Source organism: Carica papaya, chromosome 1 (genome assembly GCF_054855325.1).
Source record: "Carica papaya isolate Zhongbai chromosome 1, ASM5485532v1, whole genome shotgun sequence".
NCBI classification, from domain to species: Eukaryota; Viridiplantae; Streptophyta; class Magnoliopsida; order Brassicales; family Caricaceae; genus Carica; species Carica papaya.
This window is the reverse complement of record NC_142309.1, coordinates 30,088,436-30,109,165: the sequence shown is the minus strand read 5'-3', so window position 1 is coordinate 30,109,165 and position 20,730 is coordinate 30,088,436. Positions and strand designations below refer to the sequence as shown.

At 36.6% G+C, this 20,730-nt stretch overlaps 2 protein-coding genes and 1 long non-coding RNA gene across 9 annotated transcripts; 2 read left to right on the top strand and 1 right to left on the bottom strand.

The window, feature by feature from the left end:
- The first annotated feature begins 1,753 nt into the window (after nucleotides 1–1,753).
- On the top strand, nucleotides 1,754–9,025 carry LOC110818145 (serine/threonine-protein kinase CDG1-like). Of its 2 annotated transcripts, none has more exons than XM_022046909.2 (10): nucleotides 1,754–1,925; nucleotides 2,087–2,223; nucleotides 3,079–3,176; nucleotides 3,347–3,699; nucleotides 6,295–6,741; nucleotides 6,920–7,080; nucleotides 7,415–7,488; nucleotides 7,592–7,736; nucleotides 7,884–8,033; nucleotides 8,500–9,025. In XM_022046909.2, exons 1-10 carry the CDS (start codon nucleotides 1,754–1,756, stop codon nucleotides 8,578–8,580), a joined length of 1,818 nt encoding a protein of 605 aa, XP_021902601.2. In that variant the 3' UTR covers nucleotides 8,581–9,025. The 2 variants fall into 2 exon arrangements, with proteins under 2 accessions (XP_021902601.2, XP_088066600.1); XM_088210474.1 differs by having other exon boundaries at nucleotides 6,896–7,080.
- A 4,040-nt stretch (nucleotides 9,026–13,065) lies between these two features.
- Nucleotides 13,066–19,623, top strand: ACR3 (ACT domain repeat 3). 6 transcript variants are annotated; one of them, XM_088210464.1, is made up of 10 exons: nucleotides 13,066–13,226; nucleotides 13,307–13,430; nucleotides 14,695–14,767; nucleotides 14,856–14,901; nucleotides 15,203–15,317; nucleotides 15,511–15,578; nucleotides 16,369–16,992; nucleotides 17,525–17,629; nucleotides 18,770–19,048; nucleotides 19,393–19,623. In XM_088210464.1, the coding sequence occupies exons 1-10, from the start codon at nucleotides 13,194–13,196 to the stop codon at nucleotides 19,417–19,419; spliced, it is 1,494 nt and encodes a 497-aa protein (XP_088066590.1). In that variant the 5' UTR covers nucleotides 13,066–13,193; the 3' UTR covers nucleotides 19,420–19,623. The 6 variants fall into 6 exon arrangements, with proteins under 6 accessions (XP_088066590.1, XP_088066589.1, XP_088066591.1 ...); XM_088210463.1 differs by lacking the exon at nucleotides 19,393–19,623 and having other exon boundaries at nucleotides 18,770–19,345; XM_088210465.1 differs by lacking the exon at nucleotides 19,393–19,623 and having other exon boundaries at nucleotides 13,206–13,226; nucleotides 14,655–14,767; nucleotides 18,770–19,345.
- LOC148270549 (uncharacterized) lies at nucleotides 14,947–20,448 on the bottom strand. The gene is made up of 2 exons (XR_015814365.1): nucleotides 20,248–20,448; nucleotides 14,947–17,037 (listed from the first exon to the last, which is right to left on the bottom strand). It is a non-coding gene; the product is annotated as an uncharacterized LOC148270549 (long non-coding RNA).
- Between the last annotated feature and the right edge of the window lie 282 nt (nucleotides 20,449–20,730).

Sequence of the window (20,730 nt, the reverse complement as noted above, 5' to 3'; positions counted from 1 at the left end):
GCACACAAATCTGTAAAATGAACACATCAAACCTCATTTTGCATTTAAAGCTGTAAACAGGCCAAATAACAGTAAATCATCAATCACACTAGACTCGGGCTCCATTAGCAACCTTAAGCAATTTCACACATGCGTTAATTCAAGAAATACTGTTTTATCATTTTGAACTTTAATACCGTGATAGGAAATAGGGTGAGGGGTCCTTACTTGTTTTCGGGATCCGAATACGATTCACAGTGCGCCTGCAGGCTGTCCCTAATTTTCCCTGAATTTTTCCCGGGGAACTGAAACACGCTAACAGTACCTGCACGTGTTCCAAAAAAAATCCAAATTAGGCCCAGGGCCTCTTTCGGCCCAAATCGCAACTCCGGCACGGCGGCGAGTCGCCTCGGGTTGACTGTTTTCGGCCGTTTTTGGCCGAATTCGGCCACACTCGCATTGGTCCTTGTCAGAAAACAACCCTAGGGCCCTCGGGAGGCCAAAAAATCACGGAAAAGCGGAGCTTACCGGCGGCGGCGCTCTCGGGTACGGCGACTCTCCGGCGAAGTTCGTGTTTTGGTGATTTGGCTTCGGTCAACCTGTAGAGAAAAGAATGGTGATCACGGTGATATAAAAATTGCATCGAACGGAGGCCGGGAAGGGCCTCGTCGGAGGCAAAAACCGAGAGGGGGCGCGGCGGCGCCGCTGGGCTTCGGCCGCGTATTCCGGCCGTTTGGCCGGGATTTCGGCTTCGATTTGGCCATAGGAGGAATCAGTGGGGAAAAACGAGTCGGGGGTATGAAATTTACCTCGATCGGCGGTCGGAAATTTCCCCGGTGCGGCGGCGAGTGGCGGCGGGTGGCGGCGGTCGGCCTCTGGTTCGTCTTCTCCGGCGAGCGGCTGGCGGCTAGGGTTTTTGGTCTGGTGTGGGGGTTCTATTTATAACCCCTTGCCTTTTGATCACAGCCGTTCGTTTCGTTTTAATCTGGGCCGTTCATTTTTGATTGAATCTGGGCCGTCCGTGCGTTTGAATCTGGACCGTCCGATCGCGTGATTGATCTGGGCCGTCGGATCGCACCCACGCGGATCGCCAACGTGGCTCCTTTCGGAGTGACGCGATCTTGCCACGTGGCAGGCCCCGGTTGGCCGGGACTGCTGACGTGGCTGCTGACGTGGCCCCCCCCCCCCCTTTTTTTTTTTTTTTTTTTTTTTCCTCCTTTCCGGGCGCTACATTCAAAATTTGAAAATATTAGAATAAAAATGACAAGGACATTTATCAAATCTAATTTGCGTTTTCTCATTTGAATTATTTCCCCTACTGTAATATCTGAATCCAGCACAGAAGCGACCTGCCATGGATTCTCTGTACATTTGACCACTGCCAAGCACTGCTTTAAATTGATGGAATAAACAAAAGAGAAGCATTCTGTCTTTAACGACATTGCCATCTTCTGATTGTCTTGTTGAAAGACGGCACCATTTCCCGCTCTTCTCTGGTAAGTTGATTCGAATATCCGAAAGCATATCTCCTCTGATATCCTTAGAATCTTCTCCCTTCCCAATAATGCAGATCCAACAGAGTGCAAGAAGACTGCCTTTCATTGGGTCATCCATCTTAATCCTCATTCCCATGTTCTTTAATCAATTCTCTGATAAACCCTATTTGGCTTTCCCCCTTTAAATTCTCACCAGTCACCTTCAATCTCTTACTTCCCGAACAAGCTTCGTAGGAAATACGTGCCTAGTTGATTTTTCCAACCCTGTTTGTTCATCAATGGAGGCTCCTCCGTCGCCGTCTCATGTTGTGATCGCTTATGATGCTACCAAAGATCGCAGCGAGCATGAGCTCGAGCTCACTGTTCATGGTTTGCGGATGAGAGGGGACATTCTTCGTCCTGGCGATACGCTTCTCGTGCTTGCAGTTTTGCACAAGGTGCCTCATCCCAGTAAGTGTTCGACGAATTGCTTCTTGCCTTATAGCCATAATCCTATGCTGAATTATCATAAAGATGAAGTTGGAATGAGCTGTTAGCATATTCAGTAACATCAAATGGCTATTATATATAATCTCACTATGCAATTCTCTTTCTTTTCATTTTTTTAATAGTGGGTTACACGCTCAAGCCATGTTCGGAATCTTTCTTTGGCGCCACTGATCGTGCTATTGAAGAGGAAGTTACGAAGAAAGTTGATCAGTATGTAAATATGCTCTTGCAAAGTGCAGAAGACTGTGAAGATGAAGGGGTAATTCAACTCACGATTTCTTCTAGACACCATATTTCTCTGAAAGAAACCATGAGAAGGCCCATCTTTATAAATTATTAAACTAGTACAAAGTTACTGAAAATAATAATGAGTAAAACAGTCTGTCATATTTTTGCTGGGAGCAACATCTTGCTTCTGCGACCCTGTAACAAATCAAATAGGTGGGTAAATCATAGTTAGTGGAATCATTTGACATGTATAATTTAGTCATGATTTATATAAATTGAATCAATTTCATAATGTCTTCAATTCCACAAGAAAGAAATATATTTCTATTTCTATAACAATGAATTTGTATTTTCACTTGTGGAAAAGAAGTCTCTAAAATCCATAGTTTTTACATCAAGCTTATTTTTGGTTTTGTATTTTAGCATTAGTTTATACATTTTGAATGTTGAATTTAACATAAGAAAGGTTACTAGAAGTGAGTTGGCTGCATCAAGCTGTTGTATGGTTTTTTTTTTTTTAAGTCTAACAATAACAAATGTATTCTATTAGCATCCTTGTTTGATATTTTGTAGCAGCATCTTGAACTTAGTGTTGGACAAGTTTTTCCATGCTGTCATTTGTGTTTTCTCCCTTTGGGGTAGTAGAAAATGGACAAGTTTTTCCATGCTGTCATTTGTGTTTTCTCCCCTTGGGGTGAGTATTTCTACTACTCTAGCTACTAGAAATAAATTGCAGTCCAGCCCCTGTCAGACGTGGAATAAATTATCACTAAGGAATAATACCTTTCCATGTCTATCTTGATGGAAGTATTGGCTTAAGTTTTTGCAAAGTGTCCTTTATGCATAGCTTTTCACTTCATGTATTTGATTTACTTCTCATTTTCAGGTATGCATTGAAGTTAAAGTTACAGCAGGAACTCCGCTTAGGAAAGTGATTTTACAAGAAGTGGTAGGGTGTAAAGCAACGTGGGTTGTACTTGACAGGTACTTGTCTGTAATATGGTTGATATTTTATTTCTACTAAGAATCATCAATACCTAAATGATGCATTTGTTTCCTTTTCCCTCTAGGTCAACCTGGTTTTTAAGTAGTTGATTGTCACTATACGCTTCATGTGTATAATAGCTTGGCTGCTAACTTAAAGATATTAGCAGGCATCTTAGACGGGATTTGAGATTTTATCTGAAGCAGATACCTAGTAGAGTTGCATGGATTCAAGACAGCTTGATCGTGCAGATTTTGAGAGCTCAGGTGACAAATGAAACTGATCCAATAGACCATAAGGCGTTTTACTCAATGTCCAAGCCTGTTCCTGTATTGCTGTCTCAAGGTAGTGCCAACCAAGAGCAGTCAGTCATCTCTGTTGGAAACTATTCTTTATCAATAGGTTCCCTGGAAAGCTCTGATATGCATAAGAGTATTATTCATCAGCCTATGTCTTCATCAAAATCACGAGAACATACTCATCTGTCAGATTTTGCGAATTCTCACAAGCAAGAAAAATCAGGTCAGAAAACCCAACATATATGCATCTTTTTTGGGATATATTATCTTCTCAACTAGTACGTTTGTGAACATTTGCAAAACTTTTTGCTGCATATACAGTCTACGTAACTCATATTGGGAACAAGTCAAAGCCTTATTCCTTTGTACTTGTTGATGTAGGACAGCCTACCTTTGATAGAAAGTCATGTATGATAGTTAGATGAACATGGAAAGGAGGGGAGAGAGGAAGGAAGAGATAGATCAAGAGAAGAACGAGAGGGATGGGAAAACTTTTTTCTAAAAGATTGTGATGGTACAATGACTGAAAACTAAATTGTAAATTTTTTAATAAAAAGAAAACAATATGGAACCTGCTTTGGAAGGAAGAGCGAAGTCATAGGGAACCCAGTATGGAGCGATGAGGATGCGACCGGCCATCTGTTCACCACTGTACTAGTCCTGCAATCCTAATCGGATTGAGCTTTTTAAGCCCATGTTTACTAAAAATAGAAGCAGAAATGGGTCAAAACCAAAGTCCAGATTGGCACACTCGAAAGCCCAACCCAGAAGCATAGGGAATCAGCTAATGCAATCAGCCCGATTGATCTTCCGAGTCGTCGTTGTTTTCCTCCTTGGGGTCTCTTCTTCTTTCCTTGTTTCGGCGAGGGCCGGAGGCTTTAGCTGTTTTTCCGGTCAGGCTAGTTGGCGTAACGTCTTTTTCTGTGGAAAAGCTTCATTTTCCCAGGTCAGTTCCTCTCACTAGAGCCATCCTCTTGCTCCCTCAACCAATCTGTACTTCTTCTCCGGGATAGTTAGAGTGCCGCTGGAATGTTGTAGAGGTGGAAAATGGTGCTATAATGGAGGGGGATATTTTCTCGCATTTGGAGTCAGAACAACCATGTGGGTTTCAGGTGCCGTCTCTGGAATCAGAACGGGTATTAAGCTGCGTTAGAAGGTTTACTAAATTTGGAGTAAGTTTTGAGGGTCTCGAAAGCCAGGTTATGGATTTGTTCGATGGCATAGAGGAAAGAGACCTTGTTAAGTGCCATAGCAGGATTGTGAATAAATGAATCAAGAAAAAAAAAATAAGAAAAGGAAGAGTAGGGAATTTAAGCAACTAGAGAGCTCGATTAATTATGAGAAAGAATCAAAGGATTAGAAGGTGTGAGAAAAGGCGGGGAATGTGATGGTGACGGTTGAAGATGATTAGTAAAATCATCTGTTGGAATGTTAAAGATATCAGAGAGAGAGAGAAAGAGAGTTACATGGAATGACTCATTGATTTCTCATGCAGACTGGAGGCCTATTTATGGGCTGAGTTGGGCGGGAAGGACGTGCCCGTTACAACTACTGCAACTTGTTTTGCAATTTCAACAGCTTGCGACCACTGTAACTTGTTGCAGTTTCAACAGCCTACAAATGGCATCTCCCAAGAACTCTCTGTGCGAGTGGTGAAAAAACCTACTTTACCCTATAAAGTTTTAACCTTTTTTCCATTGTACTTTTATTCCCAATATCGCCCCTCTTCCTAAGTATATCTTTAGTGGCTTTGTTATAGCACCCTTTCTGTGTGAATTCTCCCAGAAGAGGAAATAACTTTGCACCTTGCCTCCATACATGAGACGATAAGTCTAGAACAGTTGTTTCAATCCTAGTTAATGAGGGACTTTGAGTGCTAGGAGATGAGTTGGACACCGTGAGTGGGATGAGTGAACATACCCGTAAAGAAACACAGACAAGCCCACACGTTCACCCTGCACAGCCAACAAATGCAAAAAACAAAAATACAAAAGATAAAAAGAACCTGACAGAATTAGGGGAAGACAAAAAAGAAACACAGAGTTTAGTAAAGAGGACACTGAAATTGAAGGAAAATAAAAGTAGTGAAAATCCCATCAAGCTCTAGGACAAAGACTCAACATATGTTGAGAGAAGACCCATCAAAACAAGCAAAAATTGGGTCATTTGAATATAATATATCGAAATCTTAGTACAATTGATTTTGATGAGGAAACCTTGTCTCATCAACTCTGTTCTTATGCTTGATCAGTATTTCAATATTTCAAGCTGGAATAGAACGTGTAAGCAGCAGACAACTCCAAGATAGCCGTTAGTGAAGAAGCTAAAATTTTAGTTATTATTTACCAGAATTAAGAACGTGGATAATTTTCATGGAAGAAACAATGAAACTCACATATCTATTAATTCATAAAGACTTGAAAGTAATGATATTATCAAAGCTCAAGTGGCTGTAAGTGACTGGAAATTTTCCACAATAAACTGGATTGCTGGTAATAAATAGGTATGCAGTAATTTCACTTGAAGAGTGTTGTTCTATTAACCACTAAATTGAAGTTAATATTATCAATTACCATTCATCTTATTGTGAATTTCATCCTTTACCTGATTATACAATCTCAAGGAGTTCAGGTATGAATAGTTAAGAGGATAAACTACTTCCTCTTATCATAATATATCAATTTATTGACTTTCATATTAAACCGGATTTCTCATGTGCTTCTTCAGTTACCTGTTAATTCCTGAAGCAAGAGACATTATCTTTTTACCTTTAAATGATTTCCCTCAGTTTCAATAAATAACATTCGTGCTTCTCCAGACATCAGAGGAGATCATGAATATTCCTTTGCTTCAAATAACATACTGAAGCAACAAAATAAAGTCATCCGGCAGAAGTCCTCAGAAGCACCTCTACTTTGTGCTGGTTGTGGGGCAAGAACTGAACTGTATATCCAGGATTCCGTGAAATTCACTTTTCCTCAGATTCAGCTTGCAACAAATGACTTTGCAAAGGAGAACTTATTAGGGGAAGGAGGATATGGTTATGTATACAAGGGTGAGCTTAAAGATGGACAGCTGATTGCAGCAAAAGTACGAAAAGAAGCCAGTACACAAGGATTTACAGAATTTCATTCAGAGGTGCATGTCTTAAGTTTTGCACGCCACAAGAACATTGTAATGCTGTTGGGATCTTGTTGCAAGGAGAACCTAAACATTTTGGTGTATGAGTATATTTGCAACAAGTCTCTTTATTGGCATTTATTTGGTAAGTAATAACTAATTTATTACCCAAGTCCACTTCAGTCTCGTCTTGCTAAGTCATATTCTGTAAAAAGGTTCTATTTAATTCTCCATCAGAATTTTGAATTAATTATCTTTTCTCTGTTTCTCTCCCCAATCCCTTTGGGTGGAGGAGAGAGGCAGGGAAATAACATTTCTTATAGACACTACAGCACCTGGTCTTGATTGGCACCAAAGACGTGCTATTGCCCTTGGCACCGCAAAAGGTTTGCGTTTCCTACATGAAGAATGTCGTGGAGGCCCTATAATTCATCGAGACATGCGACCCAGCAATATACTCCTGACTCATGACTATGTTCCCATGGTAAACTCTTACTGACCTTTCCAAGCTTTTTCAATTACGCAGCACCTTATCTCACATATTTTCTCACACTCCTTTTTTCTTGGGATATGCAATAAGGGCAATGGTTTAGAATTGATCATTAGAACGTCCAATATGTTATCATCCTTGTCAGAGATCCTGCATTTCAAGTGGCTGTATTGTCATCAGTGACTGTACTGAGCATTTCATATTATCTGATTTCTTAATCTTTTACTGGTTGGAGAATATTGTCTATAGTTCTAAAAATCATATTTCTGAATTATTTGTTAATTTTTTGGATGACTTTGGTTAATGGGACAAAATCTCTTACTCACAGCTAGGTGACTTTGGCCTTGCCAGATGGAAGACAAATGATGATCCAGTGCAGACAAAGATACTTGGCACACTAGGGTAATCTCCTACAACCCTAGGCAGCATACATTATCATCAGTAAGCAGTATGTATTGCTAGTTTCCCCAGAATGAAATCACGCAAAGTATGTTGGTTCTTGCAGATACCTTGCGCCAGAATATGCGGAGAATGGAATTGTTTCAGTAAGAACTGATGTCTATGCATTTGGCATTGTTTTGCTGCAACTTATGTCTGGACGGAAAGTAATTGATGCAAGAGAAGGGCAAGAACAATCTATACGCCAATGGGTATGATTCCTTCTAAAGTTTTTCAGGTCCTCTATTTCAATAATTATTTAAAACTGTTGTTGTGCAGGATAACCTTCAGGCACAAAGAAACTTTTACTCATTGTTTTTATCTAAAGTTGACATGCATATTCCTTGACAATTTTTTAGGCTGAACCCATAATCGAAACGCTTGCATTGCATGAGCTCATTGATCCCCGCATTGGAGATTTATATGACACATACGAATTGTACCTCATGGCCAAAACTGCATACTTGTGTGTTCAAAGAAGGCCTGAAATGCGTCCCTCAATGGGAGAGGTAATTGTCTTTGACATTTCCTTTTTTGATGTGTCACGATAAATTCCCGTTGCAACAAACAAAAATGCAAATTTAGGGACTGATGACATCATACCCTATAAAACCAGTGAAAATAAGTCGTTTCTTGACATTGATAAACATGCATGCAAGCACGTCAAATGTGCTCGAAAAGGATATCTCTGGATGACTGGAGATAATGATGCATACAGTGATGCACATTTTTTTGTTATTGTTACTATACATGTTTCATTTTGTGTTGTATATAGGGTGATATCATTTAAGTTCAAGCTTACAACATTTTCGTGAGAAACGGTTTTAACCATTGAATAATAACTTTAGAAAATAAAATTTTTGAAAACAATATGGAAAGACTAAAAAATTAGTGCCCATTATTAATGCTGTGAACTTCGAGCTTACCATTAAATTTTCGTTGCGCATAAATACTCAACTATAGGTATCTTTACAGGTTGTTCGTCTTCTTGAAGGGGATAATGATCATCTCCATCATGCAGGAGAGCAATTTATACCTCACTACACAAAGCTATGAGAAAGATGGCATAAATTGTGTGCATTTTGCAAATGCTGTCATTTGCAGTTATCTGTTCATAAGTCCCTCCTAATTTTTTATTTCTTAAGTTTCTGAATGGGAAGTTCAATACACCATAGCAATGGTTATGTATAGGATACAGTTATCTTAATGTCCCGTTAAGAAGAATTGTCTATGCAATAAAATGAGTAGATTTTTAGGGGTGAAAGTAAATGCGTGGCATTGATGTCAGGTCTTCCCACTCGGTCTTGTACAAATGACATTGGTTTGGTTGTGATAGTTAATATACGAGAAATCCATCTGCCATTAGGTTGCCTGTTCTCATGTTAAATAGATAGAATCCCCATTCAATTACTTGGAAAATAAGAGTCCTCATCAATGGCAGATTTTTTTCTCAAATCAGACCAGCATCAATATAATAGGTTATTTTGATTATCTTTTGCAATCTCTTCCTCTGGTAGTTGCATGCAAAGCTGAGTAGTGTTAGTCCTTTTCCTTGTGCATTTGTTTTGAGAAAATTACTAAAACAGGGTTTAGTCTTGAAATCTTCTTCAGTTTTTACTGGCCAATCAAGCTCTGATTGCCGATGCCTTTTTTCGCAACGGGAGTTAAAAGGGTTATGTTTGGGATAAGTAAAGAATTTTTGTGGAGTTTATTTGTAAATCCACCCTTATCTCAAATTAAAAAGATTTAAAAAGATTTAAATTGAATTACATGGAATCTGACATGAAATTGAAAAAAATGAATTTCTAATTTCTATTAAATTCACATATATATATATATATATGAGCATAATTCTTTATATCTTCTAATAAAAATTAAAATTTTTCTCAATTAAAAAGTCCTTTTACACTAATTCTAAATTTGTCCAGAATATAGGCTCAAAAAGAATTAGTACCAGGTGAAAATAGTTGAAGAAGAGTTGACAGTGGTAATAAAAAGTGTAAGAGAAGGGGGTCTCCATGAAGTCAGAGATGTCTGGTTGATGTAGGCATATCTGCATGCCAACAAATGGGGAGATTGTCCCACCGTTAGCACAGACACCTGCACTTGAAGAGCAAGAGGGTTTCTTGAGGTGGGGGGCATTGACTTGTGTCTCTACCACTAACTTACCTTTCTCTTTTTGGAATTGGACTAGCCAACAGGTCTTACCAACACTGTGAGGAATGATTGAGCCTTTGGCTTCCTCTATACAGCCTGTATATCTATATCTATATATATATATATATATATATAAGATTCCTGCATTTGACTCTGAGGTTGACTTTGATTTTGGAGAGATCAGTGGAAGTGTCTGCTTGTTTAGCATCTTAGATATGATAATGTTAGATTTTTTATGACCAACCTGTCCTTTGCCACAAGAAGAAATCATGTCCTCTTATCACATACATTACATGTTCCTCTCTTCTCAACCCTAATCATTCATGAGGGTTTGACAAGGATAGCTGTACCACTTTGTTTAGTTGCCTCTGAATTATCCTCAACTAGTTTTTCAATGAATTTGTCTCAAACAGTTGTCAAAGCAATAATTGAACAAACTCTTCTTGTTTCAAGGATTTTAGCACAAAGGCCAGTTCCTGCTCCTATGATCAAATCATTCTCTAATCTGCTGTTTTTCTCAATCCTGTCTTCATTTCTATGATATTTAACTGCAGAGTTAATGGGACAAAAATCCCAACAGTTAGGAGCACTGCAGAGAATACTTTGATTTAAGGGCATTTGTAAAAAACAAATATCATTACATAAACTAAATTTACATTTCAATCATGCTGCAAAATTTGTTATCAAATGAAGAATAATATATTTTGGTATAGGTTTTCTACTTTCTTCTTCTTCTTTTTTTCAGAGTTGATTGATGTTTGACTTGCTTAATATCATCTTCCAAAACACAGCTAACAGACATTAACATTGATCAAATCAGTTTCCTCAACATTTTATGACCAAACATCGCCTAATATCTCGAGCCCAAGCACCACTGTTCGACAATTTTTCGATCTCAAAGTACTAATTCTCGAAAGTTTTAACTCAAATTATTAGTAGCTAACCTCTTATAAAAAGTTAAATAATCATATATATTTCTGATGTAGAGATAAGGCATCACAATCATCACCATTCAAATTTTTTTATATTTTTGTCAAGATTACACATCACACAATCATAGATCACTAACGTTTATAAGGTCCAAAATCATACCAGTCAGAGTCATCGAATTGCATATAGTCTGATATCATTTATAACACTGTAGCTCAAAATATTATTAGTCCAACAACTTTTGAAACTCAAACCATTAACCTTACAAAACTTAAGTTTGAGTTATTATTAATGTGTGATTTAAGCTATTATATATAACTCAACAATGATATATTTTTTTAACGTGTGATTAGAATATCACGTTATACTTGCTTTTTAATAAGAAAAAATTTATAATCATAACAAAGAGAAATAATTTTTTTATAACAAAAAATTTTAACTTCAACAATCCCAAACAAAAGTTATGTTGATTTTAATACGTTATCAAATTAGTTCTTAGCAAAATATTTCCTACACATAGAAGAACATAAGATAATATACATACATATATATATTTATACACTACATAAATCTGAGATAAAATTCTCAAATAAAAGATATCACAAGTATGTTATGCTCTAACACATTAATTAACTTAATTAATAATGGGTTGGGGGAATCAAACCCTAATCTTAAACACAAAACCAAAAAATTTCCCCCTTTCTCTACGAAGCATCAATCCTTATTAAACAGAAGAAGATAAAATTGAAGCATGTGATCCCAATTGATTGAAAAGACAAAAGCAAACTTTTTCAAAACCCTAATAACTTGTAAAAATTCTTCACTCAGAAACTTTTTGTAGTTTTAATAATTACCAAGTTGGAATACGATTCTGTTTCCTACGGCTTGAATCATTAGCACAAAAACATAAAAAGCCGACCTCTAATTACTTATCCATTCCATTACCGTTGGTTGCATATACACCTTTTATCTAGGATATACATACATACATACATACCTCACAAATCTAATGTATTGTAAGTCTAAGATTATGGACTTTTAAAGATCCTTTACAAATTCTAATGATATTCATGTAATATCATGAAATGGGTATTTCGATATATATATATATATATATATATGTGTGTGTGTAAGAGTTAAAATGGGTGGCATTTGGATGTGAGACATAGCTTTAGATTCCACAATAAAATCCAACCCGACATTCCATTTTGGTTTAGAGCAACCATCAAATTATTTGCCCCGTTGTCTTGGACAATTTATTTGACCACAAACTACCATCTAATCATTTGGTAATAAATCAACGGTCCATATTTCTCCTTTTTTTTTATCCCTCCACAATCTTCCCACTTTCAAACACCTTTCAAAACTCTACTTACATCACACCACGCACACACACACACACATATATATACACATGTATTTATTCGAAAATTCTAATTAACATTTCAAATTCAAAACCAAACAAAGTGGTTATATGTTCACATGCATGATCTCATATATATATATATATATATACCTTTGTACTAACATGATAAAACATGTATAATATATGTCATATGTTCATTTAAGTTTATAATTGGTTAACCCATTTAATATTTTATGATTATAAATTGTTTATAAATAGGTTATGCATGCATTTTAGAGACGACTCATTTACTACATGAGTTGTGTACAGATTAGAGTTAACTGATATGTACGTTATACATTAACACGTTTCAAAATTTGCACATTTTGTATTCTTAAAATAAAATTTACGTGATCAATTATCCGATAATATAAATTGTAAATGAGTTGTTACGCGTGATTTATACATGTATTATTCTATTAAAAAGATAACGCGCAATACATACGCGTACCATTAATTTTTTTTTTCCTTTCTAATATTTCATTTATTATTTCTTCTAAATATAAATCAACTTTATTTACACAGATATTTTACTTTTTTATCATTATTTTTACTTTCTATAAAATTATTGTTAATTACTCTACCACATGTATAACTTTTTATTAAAATAATTATATTAAAATTATAGTTCATATTTTTTAATTAAAAAAAAAAAAAACTAGAATAATTCGTGGTTTAATAAAATTAAATTATGGTTTAATTAAGATTAGGAAATCCCAACGTGGGACGACGACAGCTTCCAGGTACACAAGTAGTCAGAGAACGCGCCTCGACGTACACTGAGTCCCACGCGTGCCTAACTGGTCGGTCCGAACTCCACGTGGACACGATAATGAACCTTGACCACACGTTTCAAGTGAGCGTGAGACACGCGCTTGAGTGAAAGTGGGGAGAGTGTTTTTATTACACCCAATTGTTTTTCTTTTTTTAATATTTTGACGCCGCAACGCTAGAACGAAATTCATGATTTACTGGTTTTTATAAATTAAAAAAGAATTAACGAGGATATATATATATATATATATGAATATATATTAAAAAAAAGGGTTTTAGGCCACCTCGCCATCTCTCATTATTTCAGTGAAGGTTCCATTAGAGAGAGGGAAGTGTAGAAGTGGGATTCCGACGTAGAAAGCAGAGTGTGGTGTGAATAGGCTTTCTCCTTTATTCTGGGTGTATGTTGGATTCCGAAGGCACTTCACTCGTCAAGGTAAACCACTCTTTCTTCGTTACTTGATATTATGGTTATGATTATGATTATGATTATGATTATGATTCTCCACTCCGTAGACGCCTGTGACTTCCGACTCCAAGTTCTCCAAGCAATGGAGATTTCTTAATGAAAAAGAATTTGCAGCTGTTGTCGGCGCAGAGTTTCTTTTCATCATCTTCTTCTTCTTCTTCAGTCTGTCTGGTACGTACCCGTATAAAACTCACATTTGATTATACCACTAATATTTTTCCTCGAACGAATTGTTATCTGCTCCTGTTGATGGTGGGTTTGGAAATAGTAGATGAGGGAAGAGGGAGAAAGAAAGAAAGACAAATAAAATTGCAGAGGAGGGAGGGAGGAAGAAATGGATGGATGTGATTATGAGGAAGGGAAGGAAGAACTGTAGGGATACGGATGTTGGAAAAAGGAAAGGATGGGAATCCAAGTCTTTATGTCACCTCAAGGTTTGTTTGGGTGTGTGTTCTTACAGGCCTTTACTAGTTGCCTTGCAAGTGTTACAACTTGGTTTTTCCATTCTCCTGGCTCTTTCCTGTTCGTGGGTCCCCTTATACATATATATATATATATATATATATTTAAAAAAAAAAAAAAGAAAGATAAAATTTTCATACCATTTACCCAAAGTAAAAAGAAAATGGGAATCTTTGTTTTTTTTTTTTTTTTTTTTTGCTTCATCTTGGGAGTTTTTTTGGTTCAATGGTGTTTGCCCAAGGCACCAGAAGAGTTTTGATGGTTTTGGTACTGGAGCAGTCATGATTTGAAATTGGAATTCCTCTTTTCCTTCTTTCTTTCTTTCTGGGTACCTCTTGGATTTGTTGGAGAGGGTCGAGTTGAAACAGACAGAAGGAGATTAGTAAGAAGTTGTAGAGGATGAGGAAGTAAAGAAAATAGTCAAGAGAACATGTTAGTTTAGTAAGTGATTCATATGTCTCTTTTATTCATCTAGTTTTTTTAAAAAAACTTAAGTCATTATAAAATCTTCACTTCTCAGAGCATTAAAAAAACAAACTAGACCACTCTCACAGTGTATATTTTGATGCCTTGGGCTGCCACCAGCTTTTCATTTTTCAGATTCCCATTTGGGAATCTCACATATTATCTTCTACTCGAACATACTCCAATTTCATTTTCTATTCACCTTAAACTAAATCACCTTTATGACCTCTGCAGCTTTCCTCCCAACCACTACTCACTCTATTTCTATTCTGTTATCAGAAATAACCCCTCCTTGGTTTCTCATCTTCTCCATCTAGTTTTATGTCAATTCAGAATCCACCAGTGCCTAATTCTCTCTTCCTTAATAGCAGGACTTGCTGAACACTAGTAATATTGTTACTTCTCTAATAATCAAAGAGCTGATTTGGTAAGCTGTTATATTTCCTTCTTTATTTTTGTCTTGTACAGCTAGGTGGCATCTGATTTATTGAAGAAATTTTGTATTCAGAAATGGCCAGAGTTTGCTGGCCGTATTTCGATCCTGAGTACGAGAATTTCAACACCAGAATGAATCCTCCAAGGTTGATTGGTCATAAACATTCAAATGCAATTTTCAGGAGTTGTCTTGCTTTTAGATTAGTTACCTTTCTCACTCTTCCTTGTTTGTAGGGTTTCAGTGGATAACTCGAGCTGCAAAGACTGCACTCTTGTCAAGGTAAACTTATATTCAATGAAAAGTAAGACTTCTGGTTCTTCAAGCTGAGTTAACACCAGTCACTGGATTTTCTTTCTAGATGAATGTGAATTTATTCACCCAACAATAGCTGGTTCGGATTACTGCTAAAAAAACACTAAAAAAAAAAACAAGAAAAAGGAAGAATTATAGAAGTTAACAATATAGGGGCTAAAAACAGAACATGCTTGTTTGCGTTATTTATTCCTATGACATGCTTAGATGAACTTTTCCTTCACTAAAATTTTAAGGCGGTAGCATTTATAGAAGCTGATGGATATAGGTTGACAGCCTGAACAAACCAGGAATATTGCTTGAAGTTGTGCAAGTCCTAACAGACCTTGATCTCATTATCACCAAAGCTTACATCTCCTCTGATGGCGGATGGTTCATGGATGGTATGTATTTTATTCTCAGAACAAGCTTTTCAAAAATGGTGATTAGTTTCTATTACTCCTTCCATATTTTGCTACCTGTAATGAGTCTGATGTGCAATTGACCATAACTGAAAAAAGATAACTTCTTACCCCTTTAACCCGCTCTCGTGGAAGAGAATAAAGTGACAAGTTTACTTTCTCTTTGATCAAACAGTATTCCATGTCACCGATCAGCAAGGAAACAAGGTTACTGATGTCAAAACCATTGCATACATTGAGGAGGTATGTTGTTTTTTTATTGCCTTTACCATAAGCTTTTGTCTCCAATAGCTTCACACGTAAACAGGACACCGACCAGACTATAAGACTTGTAACTGCTATCAGTATCACCATAACAGATATTTCATGTAACCAGGTGACATAAAAATTAGGCACTGAAGGCAGGGAGGCATACAGCACCAACCTGACCTCGTTGCATGAAGAAGAGAAAGTCCTGGGCTTCATATTATGAATTCTCCAATACATCCATCAAAACTCAGTTTCTAATATTTTCTCTTAGTGTTCTTTCTCATTTAACTCATTCACAAAGACCTCTTTTCTTCTCATGCATCTCCTAACAAGCACTCTCTGCCACACCTCTATGTTATCCCCTTCCCATTTGAACTGAACATTCCTCGTGTCAACAAATGATGCCTTCGCCTATCTGAATCACGGAAACCAAGATTGCAAACATGTCAATTTTGATACAGAAAGAGTGATGCTTAGATGCGTCAATTAGGTTACTCAAACTCAATGTTGTACTGGAATCATGTCTGAATATTTAGTAATGTGAGGAAAGCTCCGGTCCAACCCTGTCTGTCCCAATCACTGATGCATAGTACGGAGGAAAACACTCCCCTGTATAGTGTTACATGCCTAACTAGCATAAGCATCTATGAAATACTTAAAGATCATGGCCATTCAATTTAGACTTCCTCTAAGGGCCCTATTAAAAGGCAGATTGGTAGCTCCGTGCTCTTATTAATTTCTGCAATTTAGATACTGAATGCAACTTGTTTCATTTTTTCAAAAGGCTCTAGGACCAAAGGGCCACACCAGAGATGGACTGAGTACATGGCCAGGAAAACGGGTGGGTGTGCACTCTGTTGGGGATCACACAGCCATTGAACTCATTGGCAAGGACCGTCCTGGCCTCTTATCTGAAATCTCTGCTGTTCTTGCCAACCTCCACTTTAATGTGGTTGCTGCAGAAGTCTGGACGCACAATCAGCGAATAGCATGTGTATTGTATGTCAATGATGATGCCACATGCCGTGCTGTGGATGACCCAACCAGATTATCTCTCATGAAGGAACAGCTAAAGCACATCTTGCGTGGGTGCGAGGATGATGAGAGAGTGGCTCGCACCAGTTTCTCCATGGGGTTCACGCATGTTGATCGTCGACTTCACCAGATGTTATTTGCTGATAGAGACTACGAAGGTAGTGGAAGTGGAGTAACACCAGAGGTTGATTATCCTCTCTCCTTAAAACCAAAGATTACTATTGAACGCTGTGAGGAAAAGGGATACTCAGTAGTTAGTGTCCATTGCAAGGATCGAGCTAAACTTATGTTTGACATTGTCTGTACACTCACAGACATGCAATATGTCGTTTTCCATGCCACCATCTCATCTGATGGTCCAAGTGCTTCACAGGTAAACCCACGATTATTTTCTGGTTTAGTTTCACAAGAAAATCACCTGCAAAATTTTCTATATCAGCTAGCTGCAATTATGTAAGATCAAGCAGTGTAATCAGAATTCAAAGCGTAGGTGCTCAGTTTGTTGGCGGTGTATATTTCATCTTCCTAGATAATACTGCTTTTGCCGCCAATTATTTCCAATAAATAGTTTGTTCATTGTACAATCAATAGTGACATGTCATCTAATAAATGTTTAATGAACCACAATCGCTGCTCAATTTGCTCTTTATTTAGTCTGGTTGTCCAAGAAGCATGCATGTCTAATTTAGTTTTGCATACACATCGATATACTATTAGAAATAATTATAATTTCCATTTCCAAAGCAGTTAAACTGATATACTGCATGTTCTTGCATGCCAAATTTAGGAGTTTCAAAATCATCCTGTTAGAAGCTCAGTTTCACTGTGGAGACCCATGTATTTTAAGTGGCTTCTTAATGGAAAGAATAAGAATTTATTCCAAGTTAAGCTTGTGTAACTTGCAGGAGTATTTTATCCGACACATGGATGGCTGTACACTTGATACTGAAGGAGAGAAGGAAAGGGTTATCAAATGTCTTGAAGCTGCAATCCAAAGAAGAGTAAGTGAGGTGAGTAGCAACCCTAACTAACTTGCTTATTTACCCTTTTATTATTTCCTACATCTGCTTTACAGCTCAGAACTTTTTTCTCTTTTTGGAAATAATAGAATTTATGTCAGGATTCTCTTCCTCCGTGAAATAATAAATTTGAACAACTAAATGTTTTAATAGTTTAAGGTAGTAAGAAATAATTTAAATTAATTATTTATATTCTAACATGTAATATCATATTATAAGCCCAAAATATCAGTACTCAAACAATCTTCAACGGTTATGCTAAGAAGAAAATCCATTTTGGATTTAAATAATTTCAACGACTCAATGGTTTTTTGTTCTGGAAAAACTGAAAAGTCACTTTTGGAAGTTTTGCACAAGTAATAATAAAAAAGAATATGGTATAAATGGGAGAAAAAGCTATTAGTCACAGATCTAATATTAAGCACTCTATACTTTTGGCTATTTCAGTTTTGTCATCTGTAACTAATAATGGAATTGTTTACATACAACCTGTGCAAAAGGATATTAAGATGAGTCTAGAAAGCATTAGGTTCAAGTCACTGAACAACTTGCTACTAAGCATATATACCAGAAAAGCCACACTTTTGATCTAGCATGTAGGCCAGAAAATAACCTAAGCCCATTCAGCAAAATTAAAGCTTTTATCAAAGAGTTGCCACTATCATAATCCTTCCGATTGGAAGAATCGAAGAAGATAAGGAATGAATCTTTAAAGACTATCAACATCATAGTTCAATTCTGAAAACTTATGCTTTCTTTTCACACAACAAAAAAAAGAGAGAGAGGAAGTTCCTTAGAGAGAGAGAGAGAGAGAGGAAAAAAAGGAGAAACATTCAGCTGCTAGCAACGTGGAAGGGGCTTAATTTTCCCAACTGCCCTGATCTATAAATCTCTGTCTAACCAGAGTCTTTTAGACAGAACAGGAACCAAAAAAGTAATCAGAACCTATGGACAAGGAATCAGAACTTTAAGATCAAAAATGGAAATTTCTGAAGAGGCTTATCAATTTATGGATATTGACTACAAAGTAAATGAATTTCACAAAATTTCTAAATTGGTTCCAAACATAGCCTTAAACTATTTTTCTTTAATAATTTTTATGTACATCTTAATTGATTCTACTGATCTCAGGGTCTAAGCCTAGAACTCTGTGCAAAAGATAGAGTAGGCTTGCTGTCTGAAGTAACAAGAATTCTGAGGGAGAATGGCTTATCAGTTACAAGAGCAGGTGTGACAACAATCGGGGAGCAAGCTATGAATGTATTCTATGTGAGAGATGCTTCAGGGAATCCAGTAGACATGAAGACCATCGAAGCACTACGTAAAGAAATTGGACACACCATGATGCTTAATGTGAAAAAGGTTCCATCCAGTGCAAAGGCACCAGCTGAGGCCAAGGGATGGGCTAAAGTAAGCTTCTTCTTTGAGAATTTGTTGGAAAAGTTCTTGGCTTGAAAATCATGTGGATATGACTTACAGATGTACCGTAATGTATATAATCATAATTCCGTTCTGAAACAAATAAGGGCAAAGCCTATCATGTATAAAATGTGTGACGGTGCAGGTTAAAGCTAAGGCTTTGGAGCTTCTAAGTTGTTTCATGTCGAATAGAACTGAAGCAAGAAGCTTGCTTAGTTTATTGGAACTTATGACTTGACCAAGTATACTATTTGACTTAGAATGGCAGTAAGTGAATTTGAAAGATAAGAGAGGTTTGCTTGTTCCTAAAAGTATTATTTGTTTTTCCTTTTCAGAAAGCATGTGAAGTACAACTAGAATAAGGGTCTACGGTCAACATTCAGGTAAGCAACACAGTGCAACAATGTTGAAGAGACTTCGCAATCACTCAATCCATTATAGTAGTTGAAATAATATCCAAAAATGAAGCACGAATAGTTCTGTAGACAGTAAAGTTTTCAAAGCCCTAAGTTTCTAGAATATAAATCATTAAGAATGCAGTAGAAAGTGGGTTAAATTATTTACAAGATATTCAAGATAAAACTGGAGTGAACTTGGTTCAAACACATAAAGAATATTGTTCTCGAGGCAGCGCATGTAGAAAGTATCCAAATAGATAAGGTGAAGCCTATTCATAGAGCAGCGTACAGCAACCAATAACACCATCATCAATGTCAATGTCAATGTACGTGTATATTGTCTGCAATTTCACGGCTATATCATATTCCTATGGAAAAATATACGCCAACCGATCGCTTAACGAACAGCCATGTCCAGAAGGTTTGCTTGGCAGGATATACATAATACAAGTAAGCAATAATTGATAACTGAACAGTTTTGAAAAGAAAAATAAATGGAACAGACAATTAAGCAGACAAGTCCAAATTCTTCTATAACCCAAAACAATAACAAAGAATTCTTCAGCAACTAAAATAATTGGAACTCTCTCACAATCACGTAATCCCCTTCCAAAGACTGGTTCGTTTCTTTAAAAGCTGGAAGGGATTAGGGAGCACGGTTTATCCCCTCCGTGTCCCCTTGTCTACGGAGAGAGCCATCCAAGATAAGAAAAGTAGAATTGAGATTTGAAACTTAGGAGAAAAACGATTGGAAAGAAGAGAAAAACAATTCCGTCAATAAAAGGAATATACCTGTGACGAAAAGCAGCGCAGAATCCATAAACAAATCTAGGGAAGGAGACTGAAGCTTTTTGGAGGGAAATAATGCAACTTTGTTCTCCGCGCAAGAGACAGAAGAGACGCAGAGACGGAGTGAAAAAGGACCAACTGCGGAGCGCTGATGCGTCTTTGGTCATCGTTCTTCTTTTTGAGCGATGGGAAGTGTGTTGTAACTGACGATAATTAATAATAATTTATTATAATTGTTTAATTTTTATTTTTAAAAAATTTAAATAAAACTATAATAAATTATAAATAACTATTATATTGCTAATAAGTTTTATGTATTATTATATGATAAATTGATAAAATCTGAAATAATTATTTGAAATAATAAAGTTTTTTAAATAAAATTATAATAAATTAAAATAACTACAATAATTCTCTTGTTTGAAAATTTAAATTAAATTCATCTGATGATAAATTTTTAAATACTTTGGTAGTCCTATTTAAATC

Coding starts and splice junctions, on each gene's coding strand:
- LOC110818145 (XM_088210474.1), top strand. CDS start 1,754: ATGGAGGCTCCTCCGTCGCCGTCTCATGTTGTGATCGCTTATGATGCT. Junction 7,489..7,591: donor AAGATACTTGGCACACTAGG/GTAATCTCCTAC, acceptor TGGTTCTTGCAG/ATACCTTGCGCCAGAATATG. Junction 8,034..8,499: donor TGCGTCCCTCAATGGGAGAG/GTAATTGTCTTT, acceptor GTATCTTTACAG/GTTGTTCGTCTTCTTGAAGG.
- ACR3 (XM_088210463.1), top strand. CDS start 13,194: ATGTTGGATTCCGAAGGCACTTCACTCGTCAAG. Junction 13,227..13,306: donor AAGGCACTTCACTCGTCAAG/GTAAACCACTCT, acceptor TCCACTCCGTAG/ACGCCTGTGACTTCCGACTC. Junction 14,768..14,855: donor ACCAGAATGAATCCTCCAAG/GTTGATTGGTCA, acceptor CCTTGTTTGTAG/GGTTTCAGTGGATAACTCGA.